Raw genomic sequence first — 21115 nt, 5'->3', positions numbered from 1 at the left:
TAAATAACTACGAAGTCCCTTGCTTTTTTGAGTGACTTTGTGTCAACTTGTTGAGATCATGATGGCTTAGATCATGCCAAATATTTTGTTTAAACACGTTTAGAAATGTGAAAGGGAATTAGCAGATGAAAGATACTTGAAAATATTTGCTGAATGGAACCAGGCACATTGATGAGCAGAAGGAATGCAGTTTAATTATCTTGTTCTGCTGGTACATGTGTGTGTTCCTGATTTAAAACCACCTGTAGAAACAGGTCTGTGAGGTTTTATGCTACACAACCCATGACTTGGTTACCTGAAACCAAGGAGATTAGTCAAGCCATTTAGAAATATCTAAGCTCCTAAGCTTTACTAACTTAAATGTGCTAATTAAAGTTTATTATGAATTTAGAATTTAGCATGTGTGTCCTTTGGGAAGAATTAAATGTTTAAATGTGGAATTTCAAACATGTAATTAACACTTGTGGTAGGAATAATACATCTTTGAAAACAATGTCTGAATGGACTTTTTTTTCTTTCTTTTTTTTTTTTTTTTTTTTGTACCAGGTTTTGATCCTAGGGGCACTTAACCACTGAGTCACATCCCCAGGCCAATTTTCTATTTTATTTAGAGACAGGGTCTCACTGAGTTGCTTAATGCCTCACTTTTGCTGAGGTTGACTTTGAACTCTCAATCCTCCTGCCTCAGCCTTCCAAGCTGCTGGGATTACAGGCATGTGCCACTGCACCCAGCCTAAATGAGCTTTTAAGAGTTGTGTACTGGGAACATCTTCCTTCACAAATTAAGAATAATACAGATAGCTGAGTGGTACTAAGCTGGACACCATAATATATTCCAGACCCTGTTGGCAAACAAAGGGTAAAAGAGCATTTATAAGGAAAACCCTCATCTTAAGTATTTTGTAGAGTGGAGGTATGTTGAATGCCTGTGAATACAGCCTGTGGGGAGAGCAATACTGAAGGTAAAATGTGCTGAGGGAGAAGAGACTTCCCAAGGAAGGTTTCTAGGAGGAGATTTGAACTGACCATGGAAGAATGGACAGGGACATGAGATTCCAAGCAGGAAAGGCCAAGAGGAAAGGCCAAGAGGGGTCGTAATCCAAAGGATATTCAGAAAAATAGTCTAAGGCCCAAGTACATGGGAGAAATGTAGAAGAAAAGGCTGAGAAAGGCAAGGGCCAAATGTATTGCTCTGGATATCAGACTGAGTTTGTAACCTTTCTGTAGGAGTACTTCGAATATTTCAAGAAAGTAGTGATAATGAGATTTGGAGAAATAATTCCGAAGGGAAGGAATGGAGGTCAGAGTAACTAGAGGCAGGTAGGGTACTGCAAAACTCAGGTAAAGTAGAATATGAGATCAAAGCAGAGTGGAGGCATGGGCACAGGAAGGAAATCAAGAGACATTTCAAAGGTGGACTCTACAAGAAATGATTAGAACAGTGAAGGAGAGGTGTCAAATCTTTTTTGTGGTTTCAAGTGTGAAATGCTAGGTTCAGGTGTTGAAGAGGCCCACAAATTTCTTGACTCCCATAGGGAGTTCAGATTCAATTGCCTCTACTTGAATCTGGAACTAACCTTAATATTTCACTTAAAACTGGAATGTGGAGGAAGTGATAGGACATAACCTGACGCTAGATCAAAAAATAACTATGCTGCTTTCACCTTATTCCGGGGAATATGTGTCCTGAGCTCCACTCTAGGCACTGTAACCTACAGTCCATGGTGTGACCTACAGTCCAGGGTGGGCCTATTCTGTGAGTCATCCTCCAGGCACAAACATTCAATTAAAAACCCAGAGATGATTCCTGCCTTGATGAATTCCAACAACACACATGGAAGGGTGAGGTCCTAAAGGAACACATTTAGCATTTAGATCTGGTTTTCTTTAGCACACAGAATTTACCTGAAACATTCAGTTGAATAGGTGGGTAGTATTGTTTGGACCCCAAAGGTTGATGTTTGGGAGATTTGGTCCTCAGTATGGTGATGCTGAGGTTGTAGAACCTTTGAGATAGGTATGGTGTGAGGTAATTAGGTCAGTGGGGGTGTAGCCCTTTGTTGGCATTAATGCTGGCCTTCTAGAAATTGGTTCTCTTAAGAGTGGGTTGTTATAAAGCAAGACTACCACACCCACTTGGCCTCTTCTGCAGATGACCATTTCCTACTTCTCTGCCATATTGTGACACAGCCAAGAAGTTCTTTACCAGAGGACAAACTGATGGGGCTGGCCAATCTTGGATTTCTAGCCTCCCCAATTGTGAGCTAAAGAAATGTCTTTTCTTTATAAGATATCCAACCTCAGGTATTTTCTTACAGCAACAGAAATAGGACTAAAAAATGGGTAAGAAGAGCATAGTGATGGACAGAAAGTAGTGGTTAGATACTTTATCCAGAGCATTTACATCCCCTCCCACAACACCCCTTGTGATCACTCATATGAATGTGCTGTCTGCAAATTAGGTGTTCAGGGCATTTGGAGGTGCCTGGTCTTCTAGTAGACTTACAATAGACATCAGTGAGAATTTGGAACAGAAACTCACTTTGAAGAACAGTAGAATGATATTTTTCCAATAGTTATGCAATTATATTTTTTTCCAGACATGGCTTTATCCATAATAGAAATGATTATTGAAGAACATGAAAATGGACAGAAAAGTTTTGAAATTTCATATTTGTCCAGTGCCCAGCTAACAGCCCTAATTAAATACAAATAGACTAGCAGATATATCTAAATGACTATCTTTCATTTTTTAAGTTGGGCACAGTGGCACACACCTGTAATTCCAGTAGCTCAGGAGACTGAGACAGGAGGACTGCAAGTTCAAAGCAAGGCTCAGTAACTTAGTGACGTCCTAAGCAATCTAGCAAGACCCTGTCTCAAAATAAAAAATAAAAAGGGCTGGGGATGTGGCTCAGTGGTTAACTGTCTCTGGATTCAATCCCTGGTATGCCCCCAAAATAAAATATGAAAAAAAATAAAATAAATGACTGTCTTTCATTTTTTAAAAGGCAAACAGGTTTATTTGAAATTTGTGCCTATATGCATATATAATGTTGTTTTTCCCCAATATTAGCTTTCTTGAAGTATTATTCACTTATACAATAAAGTTCCATGATGTTAAGTGTAAGTTCAATGAATTTTGATAAATGCATACAGCCTAGAAATCACCACCACAAAGAAGATTGAGAATGTTTCCATCACCTCAACATATTCTTTGATTCTCTTCAGTCAAGTCCTCATCTCCAGTCTTTGGCAATATGGATCTGCTTTCTGTCATCGAAGTTTTCACTTTTCTAAGTTTTCATATGACATTATCATACACTAAGTACCCTTGTGCCTGGTTTCTTTCTTGTGGCACAGTGCTTTTGATATTCATATATATTTTTGCATTCAACAATAGCTACTCCTGTCATCTCTGAGTAGTGTTTAATGTATGTACAGGTCACAAATTATCCATCCATTCACCTGCTGATGACCATTTGAGTTGTTTCTAATTTGGGTTGTGAAGAAAAAACCTGCTATGAATATTGAGGACAAAATTTATATTTCTTTTGGGTAAAACACCAAGGAATAAGGAACTATGATTTTAATACTGAGAAATATTTGTTTTCCTATCTCAACTATTCCAACAAAATAAAGAATACAAATATTTCTTAATCTTATTCTATAATAAAATTTATTAGTGAGTCTATTGTAAGACAGTTGAAGAGTCTGTACATTTTTCTAGTCCTAAAAGAGCCACACACAATCACAAACATTTAACAATCCAGGATAATGCTTAATGTATGAGACACTGTTTCTCACAAACATCAATATATTATGAATCAAATAATACATTCATATTACTATATGTTGTGGTTTTTTTTTTCTTAAGAGCAAAAATAAAAGTTGAAGAATCTCTAACTTAGGAAACAGGACAATTTCAATTAGTCCAATTTATGAAGAAATACATGCACGAAATACCTACATGTCAACACCAGTTGTATTTGCTTTAAAGGAGGAAAATATTTTTCATTTTCATTTTCCAAATGAAAAACATTTTCTAAATTCACATCCTAGGATTGATCTTAATCTAAACTGTCATGTAAAAATGTCTGGAATAGAAAAATTTTAAGTATCAGAATCCAGGGATATCATGTTTGCATTCAAGAATGCAAAGAATCTTAACATTAACAAATTATGACTCCACAAAAGTCAAAGTTACAACTTAGATGCCCCTTATTTAAATAACTGTAATGTCACTAGGAATTAAAAACTATTGGTAATCACTGAATTATAACACATGCAGACACTGAGAAAATTTCAAGTGCTTTTAAATACCTGTCATTATAAAAATGAATACTTTACAATATTATGGTATGTAGAGAAAGATACATAAAGATTACATCAAAGAGACTTCAATAATGACAAGTCAAAATTTGACCTTCAAAGTTTCATTCCAAAATTACCAAGAAGTCTCAACTTCACTGAATTAATAAAGATAAAACACATCCCATGACTAACTACTATGGTAGAATCTAAAATTTTAAAAAATACACGAAACAAAAATAAGATGAGGAGTTTCCTGGTATGCATTATAGTATTTGTATTCCCTTATCTTAATACCTAGAAACTTGATTCAAATTTTATAAACTAGACACATAAAATTATTCTAAAAGTATAAATGAGTTTATGCAGAACAATTGACCAACCATCTGCCACAGTCTGACAGCATCCAAAATATTTTACCACCTGACAAGATCAGGCCCAGACTGGAGAAGACTGGGGCCAAAGGCACAGGGAACTCAGTACCACACAGTGGTAACAGTGCCTGCTGGTGGAGGGGGCACACAACTGTGTCCTCCAAACCCCACACAGCTCTGCCTGCATCAATGCACCCAGTCCCGCGGATGGCGCAGAACTTCCAGAATTTCAGCTTCTTTGGAATTCTCCGAAGGTGAATGCATGTACTCCCATCTAAACATGATCAAAACAGAAGCAAAAAAAAAAAAAAAAAGTTAAAGAAAAGTAATAATAAGTAACATACAACTCTTAAAATAAGTGAAAAACTAACAACAACAAAAATAGTCTTGTTTCTCTTTATCTTCACTGGGCTTAATGTGCCTTGCTCCTACTAGCTTTTTAAAAATATCTACTGCTGAAGAAATAGTTTTGTTTTGTTTTTTTTTTAATTCTTGGGCATACTTGGGCTAATATGAATATCCCAGAGCCTACATACACTTTAAATGTAAACCGAGGTTTCATAATCTGTAGTACCTCAGATGATCCATGGGCAGATGTTAGCTTAATTCTTACACAAAACTCTTCCCGGGGGTCAGGGGGGATCATGTAGGTAGGGAGGGACAGTCAATCTGGACCCCTCAAACACCATTTCTCTTTCCCCGTTCTCCACACACAAAGCTTTGACATTCACCCTGTAAAACCTGATATGATTTACCTGAACTATTTAACCATGATTTTCTTATAAAATCAGCAAAATCAAAACCAATGAAGTCTTAGGTAAGATGCTGTCGGCATCGCTCATATTTTAGGAGGGTTGGTGGGCTGGGCATGGACGTGTGAGTTTATCTGCTTACCGGGCAGTTAGAGGTAAAGACATCAAGATGCTTTCAATCCTGGATCCTGGAGTGAAGAGGCCAAACTTTGTGCCCCGATCATACAGCAGATTAAATTCTACATACCTGAAATAAACATACCAAATAACATTAAGGGCCTGCCGAATAATATCTTTCTATTGAGCCTGTAACACATACTTAAAGGGGGGGCTTCTCCCTCCTACTCTGTCAGCTGGAACTGGCACAGAGAACACCAGCCTACAGCCCACTGAGCTTCCTCCATCTGGCCAGCATAAATAAAAGGGCATTCTACCCCTGGAACAATAGGATACACATTCTGCCCCAACACAGAGCAGTTACAAAACAAGAAGGTTATGTTTCCCATAAGTAAACAGAATGAATACAAAACTGGGAACTTTAAGGCACAACAATTAAGGGGAAAAAATGGCATCCTTTCTTAGGATAACACAGCTCCTTCCCACCCTCCCCGCAGGCTGATGTTTCAGAGCAGATGATTTATTTCACTGCCTGGAACTCATAAGTACTACTAAGACAGTGTAAAACTTATGTAACCATAGACCAAGTACAGCTACAGGTAATCTATCAATAATGATTAGAATATTCTAAATATTTCTCTTTCTCAAAATAGGCAATACCATTCATAAGCACTGGTATAATTCATTCTTCCTGCAGATTAGTAGCAACCTTAATAAAAAGTAGTGTTTAGAATCACAGTGCTGTTTTATCTTTTTAGAAAAATATCGCTGGCATCAGCTAAAACTTGGTTCAGTACATTAACTTGTCCAAGTATTCCGTTAACTGCCATAGAGAAAGATATGGACTCCAGCTAGCTTAAAATTCTGTATCCACCCTTAATAACATGGGATGTCAAAGGGTTTCTTCTCCCAAATTTTAAAAGGATCATTTCTACAACCCAAGGAATTTAGAATGATTCATAAAAGTGAAAATTTCATAAACAGTCCCCTTTAAGATCATTTCTCAACTCATTCAGAAACTACGCTGCTGGTCTTCAATTCCCTCAGATCATCTCATTTATCCCACTGGTTACTATCTTTAAGACCACCTATAGCAAAATATTCTTTAGAATCCATAGTATTTCATTTTTTTAAAAGGCATCATCTTGTGTGAAAACTTGTAAAAAAAAAAACCTATAAAATTAAATAATTTTATCCATGTATCCCTTTCTAGTTCTCTCCATTTATCACTAATTGATTTTTATATACTAACGACTATTTTAGACCCTCATATTCCTGATTCAAAAGATTATTTAAGTCAATTTTCTTAATATTTTTCTTAAGATCATAGAAAAGAGTTTAATCTCTCAGCTACCTTTTTACTCAATATTACATTCTAAAACATGATCTCTAAGTGACCATTGATTTCCTAGTGTATATTGATGTACGAAGAACTATATCAAAGGTCCTTGTAAGGGGTTCCCAAATGCATTCCTGTGATTATGTGATTCCTGTGTTCCTTTTCTTTTTTGAGTGAATTATATTCCTTTCTCCACATCAGCCTCCCTGACTCCCAACAGGTTTCACTTAGATCTGATCTTCCTAATCCTTTCCATATATTTATCCTCTTTGAGGTGTTTATAAATTATGAGGTTTAATCAACCTCTTTGATTTAACTAATGTCTTCATTTTATCCTGCTTCCCTTTCCCAAATCAAAAATAAGGTAAAGGTCTTTAGTTTCGATACTATGAGAAAAAAATGACTTTGAGACTGAAGTTCAAAGTCAGAGGAAATAATAGTAGTAACAGAGGGCAAGAGACTAGAAGAGGTGGTCAAATAAAAGACTAAAGTCAAAAGGGAACCAGAATGACCACTGAAAAGGAAACTCATATTTGGAAGGGTGGGGCAGGGGAGAAGTAATCTATAAAGGAGACAGTACATTACGAAGCATGAGAGACTGAAGACAGCACAGGCACCTGTGAGTCCCTCCTATGAGGAAAGAGCTATTCTCTTGCCATCTTAAGGCCCAGAGATAAGGGCAGCAGAAGGAGGCTGTCTCAAAGAGAACTCCTACACCATACTACAGAAGAGAGTTTATTAGTACTAATCTAACACTCAATGCTTCTAAACGCAAAAGACCAGACAAGCAATGGTACACATACGATGAAACTTTCAGAATGATCGGCCACCAACCAATGTAAAAAAGAAAAATAAATAATTAAAAACTATTCCTATGTCTAAGAAGTTTTAAAAGCTTCATCTGATTACTTGTCACAAAATTTGCCAGCTCTGCAAATGAAATCTTGCACAAAACTAGGACACTTTACTTTTCACAGTTTTAAATTATCTTCTTAGGTATGTCTTCCCCACTAAATGAAGACCCTCTTCTCAGCAGGTCCATGTCATGTCCTTTTGTGATAGAGATAGTGCCTGACCATAGGAAGCCCACAATAAATGTCAAGTGAAAGAAGGAAAGAGTGGCGAAGGTATATTTGAGAAATTTGACAGCAGGGTGGGGACGTTAGTAATGTCCCAAACAGATGCATTGTTTAAGAAATTTCTAAAAGGAAAAGTTTAGGAAACTTTCATTTTTCCAAGTTGATAAATAGGGACTGGATAAACACAGGCAGTTATAAAAATGGATAAATGCAAATATTTATCTTTAGATTTGGAATATTACTCAAGTTGACATCTTTGGAGCAAAAGTTTTATTTCCTTAGTAACCAAAGCTTCATGTGCCTGAGAGAATTAACATAAATTAGAAAAGCTATGTCATGAATGAGTGGTATAGGTGCCTTTAAGATGGTAATGAGAAACTGATGTGGGCTGGCGGGATGGATAATTGGAACAGATTCACAAGTATGCCATGGCTGTAAATGACCCATTTGGCCACCCAATCAAGTTCCTCAAGCTCAGTGCTCTGAGCAGGGTTGAATAAAGTGAGTATCACAGCTTGCTGTTACACATCTCGCTTCAACCACTCTCTTCCTTGTACAGAAGGAAACGTTGGAGAGTCAGGATGACCCAGTTCCACATCTGGCATCTTATGTGTACCACCTGTGTCATCTCACAAAGACAAGGAACTTTCCTTTCAATGCTTTATCATTTTAAAATATTACACCTGTCTCACAGGTCTGCTGAGAAAACCAGATAAAAAATACCTAACATAGGTGCTGCACACATCAGTGCACAAGGTTCCAAAATTAGTAAAGTGTTCCTTAAGCGTAAATAATTTCTGTAATTATCTCTATTAAAATAACTTTTAAGATGGATGAAAAGTATGATCGCAAATTTACAAATCAGCAAAAAACATTAAACACCGCCCACGTCTTGGAATAAGACTGGAGGGCACTGCCAGAAGTCTAACAGAAATTAGCTGAATTTCCTTTAGCAAATACTTACTGCACACCTACTATAAGTCTCTAATGTAGATATAAATTAAATAAACTTTATTTTTAGAATAGTATTTTACTGTGTTTTCAGTTTCACTTTTAATACTTATCTGGTTATAAAATGAAATCAGACTGCATATTAACATCTGCCCAAGACAATATGACCCCCACCCATTATAGTTAGACCTTCACCCACTTGCTCCAGCTGTACAGAGCCAATTTATTCTCCTGTCACTCACCGTCCTCTTCTAAGTTGCTGCCACAGCTTCTCCTGGGGGGTGAATGAGTCATCACAGTGCTTTTTCACAAGGGGAATATAAGAAGGAACCACAGCCTGGGCACAGCTCTGCACAAAACGAAACACCTCCTCCTTTGATGGAGAGTCAAGATCATCAAAAAAGATACCACCAATGCCCCTGCGCTCTCCACGGTGGGTTATAAAAAAGTAATCATCGCACCTAAAAAACATGGCAGGATCAAATTAGGAATCAAAGGAGAAAAAAGACAGACATGGAAAATCCCTGTGAGTCTCTTAGTTCAGAGCCCTATCCTCAATTAATACCAGCACAGGGTCCTTAACTTTGTGTCTAACCATGAAAATGAAACTAGGACTTTAGACAGATACTCTTATCCACAGTGTAACCAGGCAACTGAACCATGTCTGAAGGACATGGGATTCCAAGGACTTTAGTAAAAAGAGCAACAGAGTTCAATGGTGAATCCGGTCCTTGAAACAAGTGCTGCTGCTGCTCTGGGAGGCAGTGTTGCTTTTGCAGGAAGTAGGAAGACAGGAGTCTTCCAACAATGACACCAAGCAGGGTGCAAACCTGAGCTCTCTAGAGTCAGTTCTCTATTCACCAAAGGAAGTTACTGAAATAATCTCAAAGATTTCCTTCAGCAATAGGATCTGATGACTCCATAGCATGTACAACTGAGGGAAGGGCTGATGGAAGGAATTTTTCAGATATCAAGTCTTTAAGAGCTTGCCCTCATTAGTCAGCTTGTAAAACTATCAATCTGTTCTGGAGTCTTTTGCCTTCTATGTCTGTCCAAACAAGCTTCCTAAGTCATTTCCTAAATGCTAAACTTGCTGAGTAGTTTACAACTTGCAAACAGTTTTGATGATCTCTATATAATAATGGTCCCTCAAAAGAAAAAGCTGTTTCAACAAATAAAAGTTGTTTAAAAGATCACCTTATTATAGCCTCAAATGATTAAACTTGGGGTTGGGGTTGGGGTTCAGTGGTAGAGCATTTTTGTAGCACGTGTGAAGCACTGGGTTCAACCCCCAGCACCACATTAATATAAATAAATAAATAAACCAAATAAACCAAATAAACCGAATAAAGGTGTTAAAAAAAAAGGATTAAAATTCAAAAGAAAAAAAAAAAAAAAAAACAGCAAATACCTGGAACTGACCTCAGTGGTGAGCTGCTGGTTTTCCTTTATATGCATATTTTATTAGCACAGTTCTTTTCAAAAGTATGTCCTGAGCAAGTGTGTGAAGTTAGCTTTTAACCCAAATCATCTCTCAAAATTTCTCTTTATAATATTATAAAATACAGAGGTTTACTAATCACTCACACTAAGAATTTATTGTTAACTAGTCTTCATCCTAGATACTTTACTAACGCTACTTAAAAGTCATTTCAGTAACAGCTGGAAGAAGAAACCAAAAATGAGGACAGAACCCCACCAGGACTCCTCCTGGAAAGATGCTGACTTGTGGGAAAGAGAAAAAACAAGACATAAAACCTGAATCTTTTTATTTGCATGCATCCATAGCTTATAATTTTCATTGGTAATGTTAAATCAAGAAGATAATATTCCAAAGTTTGATCTTTTGTTTAAAAATATTTTAAAGCTGAATGTCAAGCTCTTGAATAAAAGATAACTTTCCACAATTACTAGCCATAAAAAAAAAAAATTCTGTTATTTCTTTTTAAGAACAGAATGGGGTTATTTACTCTGATTCCAAACAATTTATGCTAAGATTCCACTTGGTATATAACAAATATCCTGAGTCTATTCACAGCTTCAACGGTTTATATTATACCATTCTAAATCATTTGAGATCAAAAAGAGATGCTGCTACACAATATGTATTACAGACATTAAATATAAATTTCTAAGTAAATAATTTATTTAAAACATTTAAAATTGGCATCCCATTTATTTTAGTGAGCAAAATATTAAAACAGTTCAATCTTTATAACTAAAGAAGGTGTTTAGTGATATAACAGCTGCCTTCAGGACTCACCAAAGGAATGATACATACTTTTAGGGTCATTAAAAAGTTCAATATCTTTACCTACCATTTTTTAAATTTGGGGTAGAGATCTGGACCATGCCGGTCACAAGCCTCCTTTAGAGTTCTGTGAAAATGTACAGCATCCTCTTGGTTCAAGTATGTTGGAGTGAGGTCACATCCACCACCAAACCACCACTGCTTGGTACCTAACGGTCAAGACACTGGATTCAATGTGGACTCTTGAGATTCCTCACACTGCTGACTGCATTAGCAAACTTAATTCATCAGCTTAATTTATTAAGCATGATATAGTGATAATCAAAAAACATTTCACTAAATTTATTTCTGAAGGTCAGTTAAGGCTTAGGCAGAAGAGACAAAAGGAGAAAAAAAGACATAGGAAATTAGAGGTGAGAAAGGAGCTGCAGGCAGAGAAATGATACACAGGGCAGTGAGTGAAACACCCACATAGGTGGACCAGAGAATGAATCTCAATGCTGGCTGTACATCAGAATCACAGGAAGAACTTAAAGACCTCTGCTAGATCACCATTTTCCAAAGCAAATTTCTGGCCCAGGCATGTCTAGTTTGTAAAAGCTCCCTAGATTCTGAAACTCCCCAAATTAACAACTACTGCCACCCCTTCCCTTTGCCCAGAAATGGACAAAACACTTTCTAAAGTCTTATCATTTGAGAGTAACTGTTTCATGCACTTACTTTGGTTTGTTGGTAATCAAGACCAGTTACCAACTAGTCTTTTGTTTGTTTGGTGCAGGAGATTGAATGGGGCCTTGTGCATGCTAAGCATACACTATACCATTGAGCTATACTCCCAGTCAGATAGAGTTTTAAACATTAAAAGGTTGAACCAAATTGAATAGCTTCAATATGAAAAATTAACACAGTGACTTTAAATGCCATCACCTGTAGAGACATAAACAGGAGTGGGCATGGCATTGCATAAATGCTCCAACAATTGGTAACAGAAGGATCTGCTGATGGCAGTCATAGGCTGGAATTACATGCACATGAGGCCAAATGCATCCTATTTTAAACCAACTGATACTGCCATGGAGACTAGCAAAGCTATGCAGGTGAAAAATATTTTCCAAAAGCAAATTCTCAATTTCAACTTAACTTCATACATGGAGTTTTCCTTCAGATATAATGAACTTATATTTGCAAAGAATCCTGATTGTTAAATCATTTTTACTGTGCTAGAGGAAATATGGGGAGGCCAGAGTCAATCAATACCATTCTCACTTTCCATGTCTAGTGCATAATCCACTGTATCTGCTGAGGAATAAGCTGTCATATACTTCCTGCAAACCTAGTGAAGGTTGTATTTATTCTTCCTCACTTTTGATGTGATGCTCTATTATCTGCTTTGAAATATACATTTTGTATAACAGTGCTTTTCACAGTTCCTGATTCACTTACCATCAGCTTCTTCTACTTCAAAGTATCTGTAGTTGAAATGGATAGTGGGAGCATGAGGATTCTTAGGGTGGATAACAGAGCTCACACCCATAGCAGAAAATGGCAATTTACCTGGAAAGTAAAATATACACTGAGCTGCATTCAATCACCTGGCCTGACACAAATGAACTCTAATGTGATTTCTAAATCAATTTCTAAAAATTGATTTAAACAAATTTTTAATTTGTTTCCTAAAATATAATTTTGACAAAGTAACTGTGAACATGCTTATCTAGCATAAGGCCCCCAAAGAGCTTTTTCCAGAGACACTATTTATTTTATATAAAACTTATGTGGTGGTAAGGGTAGTTTTGCAGAGACTATTGAACACTGTTAAGATGATCTGATTTACCATCTTTAGTCTTCAAAACTTTTCCTCTGCTTCTCATTTGTTTTGCTGCTTCCTCAGAAAGATTCCCATGAACGACAGAAATGCTCACCCCAGCCTTCTCAAAAACACGCCCATCTTGAAGTACACAACTGATGCCGCCACCTCCTGTTTATAGAAATGGAAAATGAGGAGCGTATAGATGTCTAGAACCTAGACCCTCACATGAAGGTGGTGAGATAGTAGTTATTTTTCTCCTTTATTTCCCAAATATTGTGTAGTAGTATGTTTATGATTTTTACTTACAATAAAAGTATATAACTAGCATGGTTTTAAGGCATAAGTTATTGATACTGGGCAAATACTGAAACTCCTCATATCTTTAAACTGAATATTTTCTCTACATTCTTATGCCATCACCTAAAACAAATCACTAGTCTATTCTCCCTTTAGATACTGCTCTTCAAAATGCAACTCTTATGATATATCAGGAAAAGCTGAAGTTAAATAATAATGGGTATACTTGAATGATGTTCTATTATTACTGAATTTAAAAGCTTTATATTGCCAGCTGCAGTGGCGCACACCTGTAATCCCAGCAGCTTGGGAGGCTGAGGCAGGAAGATCATGAGTTCAAAGCCATCCCCAGCAAAAGCAAGGTTCTAAGCAACTCAGTGAGACCCTGTCTCAAAATAAAAAATTAAAAGAACTGGGGATGTGGCTCAGTGGCAAAGCCCCTCTGGGTTCAATCCCCAATACAAAAAAATAAATGAAAGCAAGATCACACAGCTCGCAATAAACTAAAACAATCTGTTCAAATCCTGTTCCTGTTTCAGGCAATATTCTAAGCACTTTACATATGTCATTTCATCTAAATTTCTTAATATACATGCATAGATTAATTTTCATCCCCTTTCATAACTAGGGAAACAGGTACAAAAGGGTTAAGTTAACTTCCCAAGATCACATAACTAGTCTAACATTTAAGGCTGTGTCCTGATTCATCGGTCTTCACTTGAAAACATTACAAGATGGAAAATACTAACTAAATAGTAACCTGACAGAACATCACTTAATATAGATGTAGCAGTATCACAGCTCAAAATCTAGTGGCAAATAGTTGCTGTTGTATTCCCCCTTTACGATCAAGATGTGGGGTTTCATTGCATAGGCAACAACAATGGTCGCCAATACATGACTCCATAAGAACTGGGTTTTGATACTTAAGTATTTTGGCATTAGATGGAAATATTTTTCTAGCAGGAAATCTGATGGGTGCATTTGGTAGAGCTACAGACAAACCAATCAAATATTCCTTGGGCAAAAGAAAAAAGAAGTGGGAGTATTCTCGACAAATGAGGCCCTCAGATGAAGGAGTCTGACAAGCATTTTGAATTAAGCCAAGTGCCTCTATCTCCAAATGAGGACAAGGGACAAAAGCACCTGGAAAAACAGACGAAATGCGGGGAAACCCAATTCAAACGATAACTTTAGCTGTAAATATTCCTTAAGATTTCTACGAAAAATGTCATTATGGAATTGAGAATATTTTCAAATACCCAGTACCCAGTCTGTTGTCAAACAGATCCGGGTGCACACCTGCAAGCAGAAGGCTGATGGCTGTCTCAGTAATAATTTCTATCGACGTCCCTTCTAACCAAAGGGTCCCTCTGAGGCACCCCCTATATACCACCATCCCCAATTCTGAGGCACCCTCCTTCCGCAACCTGGAGCCCAGCCCTTTTTTTTTTTCCAAGCTCCACCTCCCTCTAGAGTCCGAACACCTCACCTTCCTTCCTCTCCCACCGGTCCACAGAGAAGCTAGCGCCCCCGTCTACCTGTGCCAGAGCCTGGCACACCTGGGCCTGTGTCTCCAGGATCAGTAGCTCCATTTTGGTCTTCATGTCACCTGGCCTCTTCCGCAGCTCGCCCAAGTCAGTCACAGGCAAGGCCATAAAGCAGCTGCAGCGTCGGGTCAGGTCATCCTCCTGTGGCCTCTCCGGCGAGGGACTGCGCACCCCAGAGCTCTTGGGCACCATCTCGGCCCGTTGCACATGCCCGAAGGCAGCGGTGGCCAGCCCTGCCAACCCTGCTAGCGCTGTGGCCAGACCGGCCCCAGGCCGGGAGCCACCTCCAGACGAGGGGCCGTGGGCCAGCCCACGGCTGTGCTCGGTACCAGCCGTGCCAGGGGGCCGGCAGATGCGTCCGGCCGCGCAGCGCTGGGACCAGGCACGCAGCTCTCCGCAGCCGCCCCGCGCCAAAGCGCGCCAGCAGGGGCCTGCGCTCAGCCTGCCCAGGTGCCCGGCCATGCTCCCGCGCTACTGCACTGGGCACTGCCCTCGACCTCGAAACTGACCCCTTAGCCGCTGGGGTTCCTGAGCCTGCTACCGATACCAAAGGTGAGAACCTCCCACGGAGAAGCGCTACTGCCGGTTTGGGCCGCGGGTGGCTGACCCGAAGCGGAGACTGCTGGGAGCTGTAGTTCGGCTCCTATCGCCACCTGCAGCCAGCGCCCCGGCTCTCTGGGACCCGGAGATAAGGATCCACCGCGCCTTGAAAGGCTGGTTGGACGAGAAGAGACTCCGGCATGGGAAGGTGCAAGAGAGCTGTGCAAGCAAACAGCGAGATAAGAGAGGCTTTCATGTCACGTACAACCCTGGGTGTGCAGGCAGCCACAGAGAGAAGGCAGAGTCGAGATAGGAGACAGAACCAGGGGCGGAAGTATGGCAGAAACACACCCCCACCTCCACCCGACCAGGCAGTCCTGCCTTACATTTTCAAATGAAGGTTTGCAGAATACAGAATCTGCAGAATTCCAGGTCTATGGAATATATGCAGAGTGCCCCGTCCGAGTCCTCCAGCGCCCTTAAAACGTGTGGGAGAGATAAGGGCGGGGCCTGGGAAACTCCTTGCCTAAGGAGTGGAAAGTCAAAAAGGTAGTTGAAGGCTCTTAAGAGAATCCTAGGGAAAGATTATCTGAGATTATCTGTAATCAAGTCCGTATCACAAATCTGTCCTTAAAATATTCCCCGGGCCTTGCTTCTCCAGTACCCACTTGATAATTTTAGAAATAGGAAAAGTAAGGTGAATGTTTTACTTAACCAGTACGAAACTCCTGATCTGGTAGATGTGCCTGATTAAGAAATACCAGGCCTGGCCTGTAATCCAGTGTGTCCAGAGGCTGAGGCAAGAAGATCACAAGTTCGAAGGCAACCTCATCAATTTAGTGAGATCCTGTCTCAAAATAAGAACTAAAATTTAAAAGGGGGAGAGCCGGGCTGGAGATGTAACTTAGTAGTAAAGCACCACCCGTTTGGATCCCCAGTACCAAAGAAAAGAAAAAGAAAGACACGCCAGCTTCGGTTAAATTCCCAGTAACCATAAAAATAATTTTAAAATAATGACTTAGCATTATAGGATGCTGCCAATATTTTTAACATTCCATACTTCCAATAACTCCTATAAACTAGCCACAGCAAACATTTAAACTCCAATCCACTCCTTCCCTGCCTTCCTTCTCCTTGCCCCACTTGCTTTTAAAAAATGAAGAAGCTAACATATTTGAAATGCAGGGGTTTTGTCTTATAACTATAACCCAGTACTGTGAAGCCTAGACATAAAGGTGTAAGAATAATTGTCTTAATATTTTCAAAATTTCTTTTAAGAACTAATTAGTTCCTTAAGTATCCATGATGATTTTAATTTCTAGTAGCAGATAATACTTCAAGCCACTGGTGGTTGTTCTTTTAAGTTTTTCTATGCACTGATGAAAGTTTAGTGCCTTGTGCCAGACCCCTTGTGCACACCAGTGTATCTTATCCACAGCAAAAACAGGCAACTTTTGCACTAAATATAATGCTACTTGGGTCAGCATGCCTGCCCAAGACTAGAGACAAAGAGTCCATGGAAGGAAATGACCTGGATTGAGAAGTGAATAAATTACATCTAAAGATGAAAAACCATCAGCTTTTTAGCCACACAGTAATCTGTCAGGAGGCCACGTTGGAAGAAAAGGAAGCATAAGAACTATCTATCACTCTAGGAGAGGTGTTTGCCCCTTCTGGATGCCTGCGATGAGTTTGGCAGGGCCCACTGAAGATAAATGCACTTCATTGGTGAGAAGAAACCTCTCTGAGCCATTTATCTGTCAGAAGCCACTTTGTTCTTGCTCTGATTCTACAACTGCCCATAAAGTTAGTGAAAGATAAGCAGAAACAGACCATTTCAAACATTTGCTAACTCACAAATGCTGGTTCTGAACAAATTGTATACTGCTAAGTCATATTTGTCAATGTGGAACATGCATGAAATTGAATCCCTTCTCTAAGCAATTTTATGCATCATGGAGCTCCTGGGGACAAAAAAGAGTTCACAGTAATTTGTAAGAAATAAGGTATAGATAGGGGTCTTCATCTATCAGGATTTTTCCTAGTGACTGGATACACATATAGAAACACACTGCTGTATGATTTGTTGTCTATATGACCCAATAGCCAAAACATTCTGACTAATTTTATACAAGCTTAGGAGGTATAGGAAAATACATGTCAATTTTCAAACACACAATTCTCAGAATGCTCTTCCTCTGTCCCCCAAAGCCCTATAGGACATAACTGATTTTAGGTCAGCTGGTAGTATATTATTAGTCTCCCTTTTAGAGAGAATTGGAGGCCTCCACTTCATCCCTCTGGTAGCTTTACTGCATCTAACAATATAAACATGCGTATACCCATAACTCCCACTATCTTTACTAAATTATACTATTTTCACAAATTCCCAAATTTTGAAAGACAGTCTTAAGAAATGTACTATCAAAGTGACTCGGTTGCTTTCAGATAGACACAGAAACTCAGGCTAATTAGTAACAAACTATTGCTAAACATGTTTGCCTTGGCATGCTTCTACCCAATTTAGAAATTCTGTTGGGGGTTGTAGGGGTAGTAAGATTAGGAAGGAAGGGGAATGCTTGAAAAAAGGTACAAAAACTAATTTTTGTCCTGGAATTTATATTTTTAAACTTGTAGAGTATCAGAGGCAAGTGCTTACATAGGTCATTAAAAGAGCTATCATAAGCTATATATAGACTAAATATCCAATGCAATTTAATGTGGTTGAACTGCTTTTCTTTAAGTGATTTTCTAATTAGATCTTGCTGAGATACAGATACCACTCAAATATTTCAAGAGTGTTTTATAAAAGGGACAAACTCCTATTGCCTGTCACTACTGTCCTTTATTTTTTGACTTTAGTTTCTTTCTAACTCTTCTCTGTAGTAATATGGATGTGATGTCTGGTGTTCTAGCAACCATTTTGTGACCCAGGATTATTAAGGTCCCATGGAAAATCTTGCAGATCAGTTAAAAGCAGCCTGGGTCCTGATGATACACAACAGCCCTTTTCCTTACCTTTGGAATAGGAATGTTTACCTTGTGCCGCTGTACATTGGAAGTATATAACTTAACTTTGTTTTGTTTTGCTTTGCTTTTCTTAATTTTGTTTTGTTCTACAGGGGCTTGTAGCTAAGAGTTTGTCTTGAGTCTCCACAGAGACTTTGAACTTAGACTTTTGAGCAGTGCTTGAACTGCTGGGACTGTAGGGAGTCTTGGAATTGAACTGAAATCATTTTGCTTTGTGAGATGGGTACAAGCTTTGGAGGGCCAGAGGTGCAATATTATAATTTGGATCTAGAATGACCCCCAAAGTTTTATGTGTTAAGGGCATGGTTCACAGTTGGTGGCACTATTGGCCTATGAGGGTGGGGGATGACTTTTGGAGGTAGAACCTACTTGGAGGATTAGGTCACTGGGGGTGTGTCCTTGAAGGGTATACCTTGTCCCAAGTCCTTCCTGCCCCCTGCTCCATCCTGGCTGCCATAGGGTGAACAGATTTCCTCTGTTATGCCCTTCTGCCACACTATACTGCCCACCATGGCACCAGAAGCAATGAAGCTAAGTAACCATGGACTGGATCCTCTGAAACAATGAGCCAAAATAAATCTTTCCTCCTTTAAGTTAATCTTCTCATGTGTTTTGTCAAGGTGGTGGAAAGCTAACTGACACAGATATCCTGATACATCCAAAGTAATACAATAGCTCTCTACCAACATGGCCCCAAAAGGAAATCAATGAATTCAAAATAATGATTTTAAGAAAACTCAAAAAGGTAAAAGAATACAGACAGAAAATTCCATGGAAATTAGGAAAAAATACAAGAGAAATTTAAAAATTTATTGTAACAAGTAAAAATGTAAATATGACATACCAAAATTTATGAGACACAGCAAAAGCAGTATTAAGAGGAAAGTATATAGCAAGAAGTGCCTACTTTTAAAAAAAAAGGTATCAAACAAACAACCTAAAGATACAATTCAAATCAGAAAAACAAGAGCAAATTAACCAGGAAATTAGTAGAAGAAAACAAATAACAAAGATCAGAGCAGAATGAATAGATACAGATGCAAAAATACAAAAGACAAATGAAACAGTTGTTTAAAAAAAAGAAACAAACAAAAATCAACAAACAAACCTTTAGCTACACTAACAGAGAGATGGCCCACAGAAATAAAATCAGACATGAAAAAGGAGACATCATAATTGATACCACAGAAATAAAAAATATCACCAGAGACTATTACTAACAACTATATGCCAACAAATTGGGAAACCTAGAACATTTCTGGACACAGATGAAGTACCCAAATTGAATTGTGATAACAAAGAAAATCTGAGCAGACCATTAATTAATAACAAGATTGAATCACTAATTAACTCTCAATAAAAACAATTTCCAGGTCTGGATGGCTTCACTGCTTAATGTTATCAAAATGTCAAGAACTACCACAAATTCTTCTCAAACTACTCTAAAAAATTGAAAAGGAGTGACTTCTTCTAAGTTTATTTATCAGGTCAGCATTGCCCTGACACCAAAACCAGAGAAGTGTAAAACAAAATGATAAAACTACAGTCCAAAATCCTTGATGAACATAGATGTAAAAATTCTCAACAAAATACTTTCAAATCAAATCCAATGGCACATAATAAGACTAGAAGCAATGATCAAATGTAATTTATAGCAGGGATGAAAGGATTTTTTTTTTTTTTTGCTCAAGACTGTTACATTAACACCAAAATCAGTATCAGCTACTTCACAGAAATAGAAAAACATAAACCTGAAAGTGCATGGAACCATCAAAGATCTCAAGTAGCCAAAAAAACAAAACTGGAAAATTTACAATACTGCCTTCAAAACATACTAAGAAGCTTTAGGAATCTATAGAAATCAAAAGAGCATGCCATTTGCATGAAGACCAACCCATAGAACATGTCTCCAAATAGAGAACTGAGAAATATATCTAGGCATCTATAGTTATATCAGTTCATTTTGCATTACTATAACAAAATATCTGAGGCTGGATTATTTGTTTAAAAAAAGAGGCTCACTTTGCTCACAGTTTTAGAGGCTAAAATTCCAAATAGCATTATGGCAATTCTATTGAGGTTCTCCAAGGATTCTTAATATCATGGAGAAATGACCTCATGGCAGGAGTGCATGCAAGAGAGAAAGGTCACATATGACATAGGAACACAAAGAGTGATTCTGAGGTTAGGCTGTCTCTCTTATAACAACTTTCACTCAGAAGAACTAACTCAGGGTCCCATGAGAACTGCCTTAATCACTTCTGAGGGTACAGCTTTCACCAATAACCCCAAATTAACTGTCACTAGACCTAATCTCTGAAAGTTTCCACCGTCTTTCAGTATTTTCATAGTGGTGACCAAACATCCCATACATGAAGCTTTAAAAGCCAAAATCATATCCAAGTCAGAGCAACAGCCAATGGCTCTTTAACAAAGGGGAATAAAGTATATATTGGGAAAAGGACTATCATTCTTTACAAGAAATGGTACTGAGAAAACTAGACATAGAGATGAAGAAGAATGAAACTGAACACTTATCTCCCATCATATATAAAAATCCACTCAAAATAGGTCAAAGTCATAAATAAGAGACCCAAAACAATGAAACTGCCAGAGGAAAACACAGGGGAAAGACTAAGGCTTTGATATAGAACAATATAGTGATAAGACTTCAAAACCACAGGCAAAAAGACAAATGAGATCATATCAAAGTA

At 38.3% G+C, this 21115-nt stretch overlaps 1 protein-coding gene across 1 annotated transcript; it reads right to left on the bottom strand.

Moving 5' to 3' along the window:
- Window positions 1–3660: 3660 nt before the first annotated feature.
- On the bottom strand, window positions 3661–15709 carry Cpox (coproporphyrinogen oxidase). The gene is made up of 7 exons (XM_047565142.1): window positions 14774–15709; window positions 13009–13152; window positions 12618–12728; window positions 11242–11383; window positions 9166–9384; window positions 5580–5684; window positions 3661–4959 (listed from the first exon to the last, which is right to left on the bottom strand). Exons 1-7 carry the CDS (start codon window positions 15291–15293, stop codon window positions 4872–4874), a joined length of 1329 nt encoding a protein of 442 aa, XP_047421098.1. The 5' UTR covers window positions 15294–15709; the 3' UTR covers window positions 3661–4871.
- Window positions 15710–21115: the final 5406 nt, after the last annotated feature.

The sequence above is a fragment of the Sciurus carolinensis genome, chromosome 9 (assembly GCF_902686445.1).
Source record: "Sciurus carolinensis chromosome 9, mSciCar1.2, whole genome shotgun sequence".
NCBI classification, from domain to species: Eukaryota; Metazoa; Chordata; class Mammalia; order Rodentia; family Sciuridae; genus Sciurus; species Sciurus carolinensis.
Note: the sequence above shows the minus strand (reverse complement) of the source record. Positions and strands in the feature narration are given on the sequence as shown.

Coding starts and splice junctions, on each gene's coding strand:
- Cpox (XM_047565142.1), bottom strand. CDS start 15,293: ATGGCCGGGCACCTGGGCAGGCTGAGCGCAGGCCCCTGCTGGCGCGCT. Junction 13,153..14,773: donor CCGGTGGGAGAGGAAGGAAG/GTGAGGTGTTCG, acceptor TTCTATAAACAG/GAGGTGGCGGCATCAGTTGT. Junction 5,685..9,165: donor CAGCAACTTAGAAGAGGACG/GTGAGTGACAGG, acceptor TGTTTATTTCAG/GTATGTAGAATTTAATCTGC.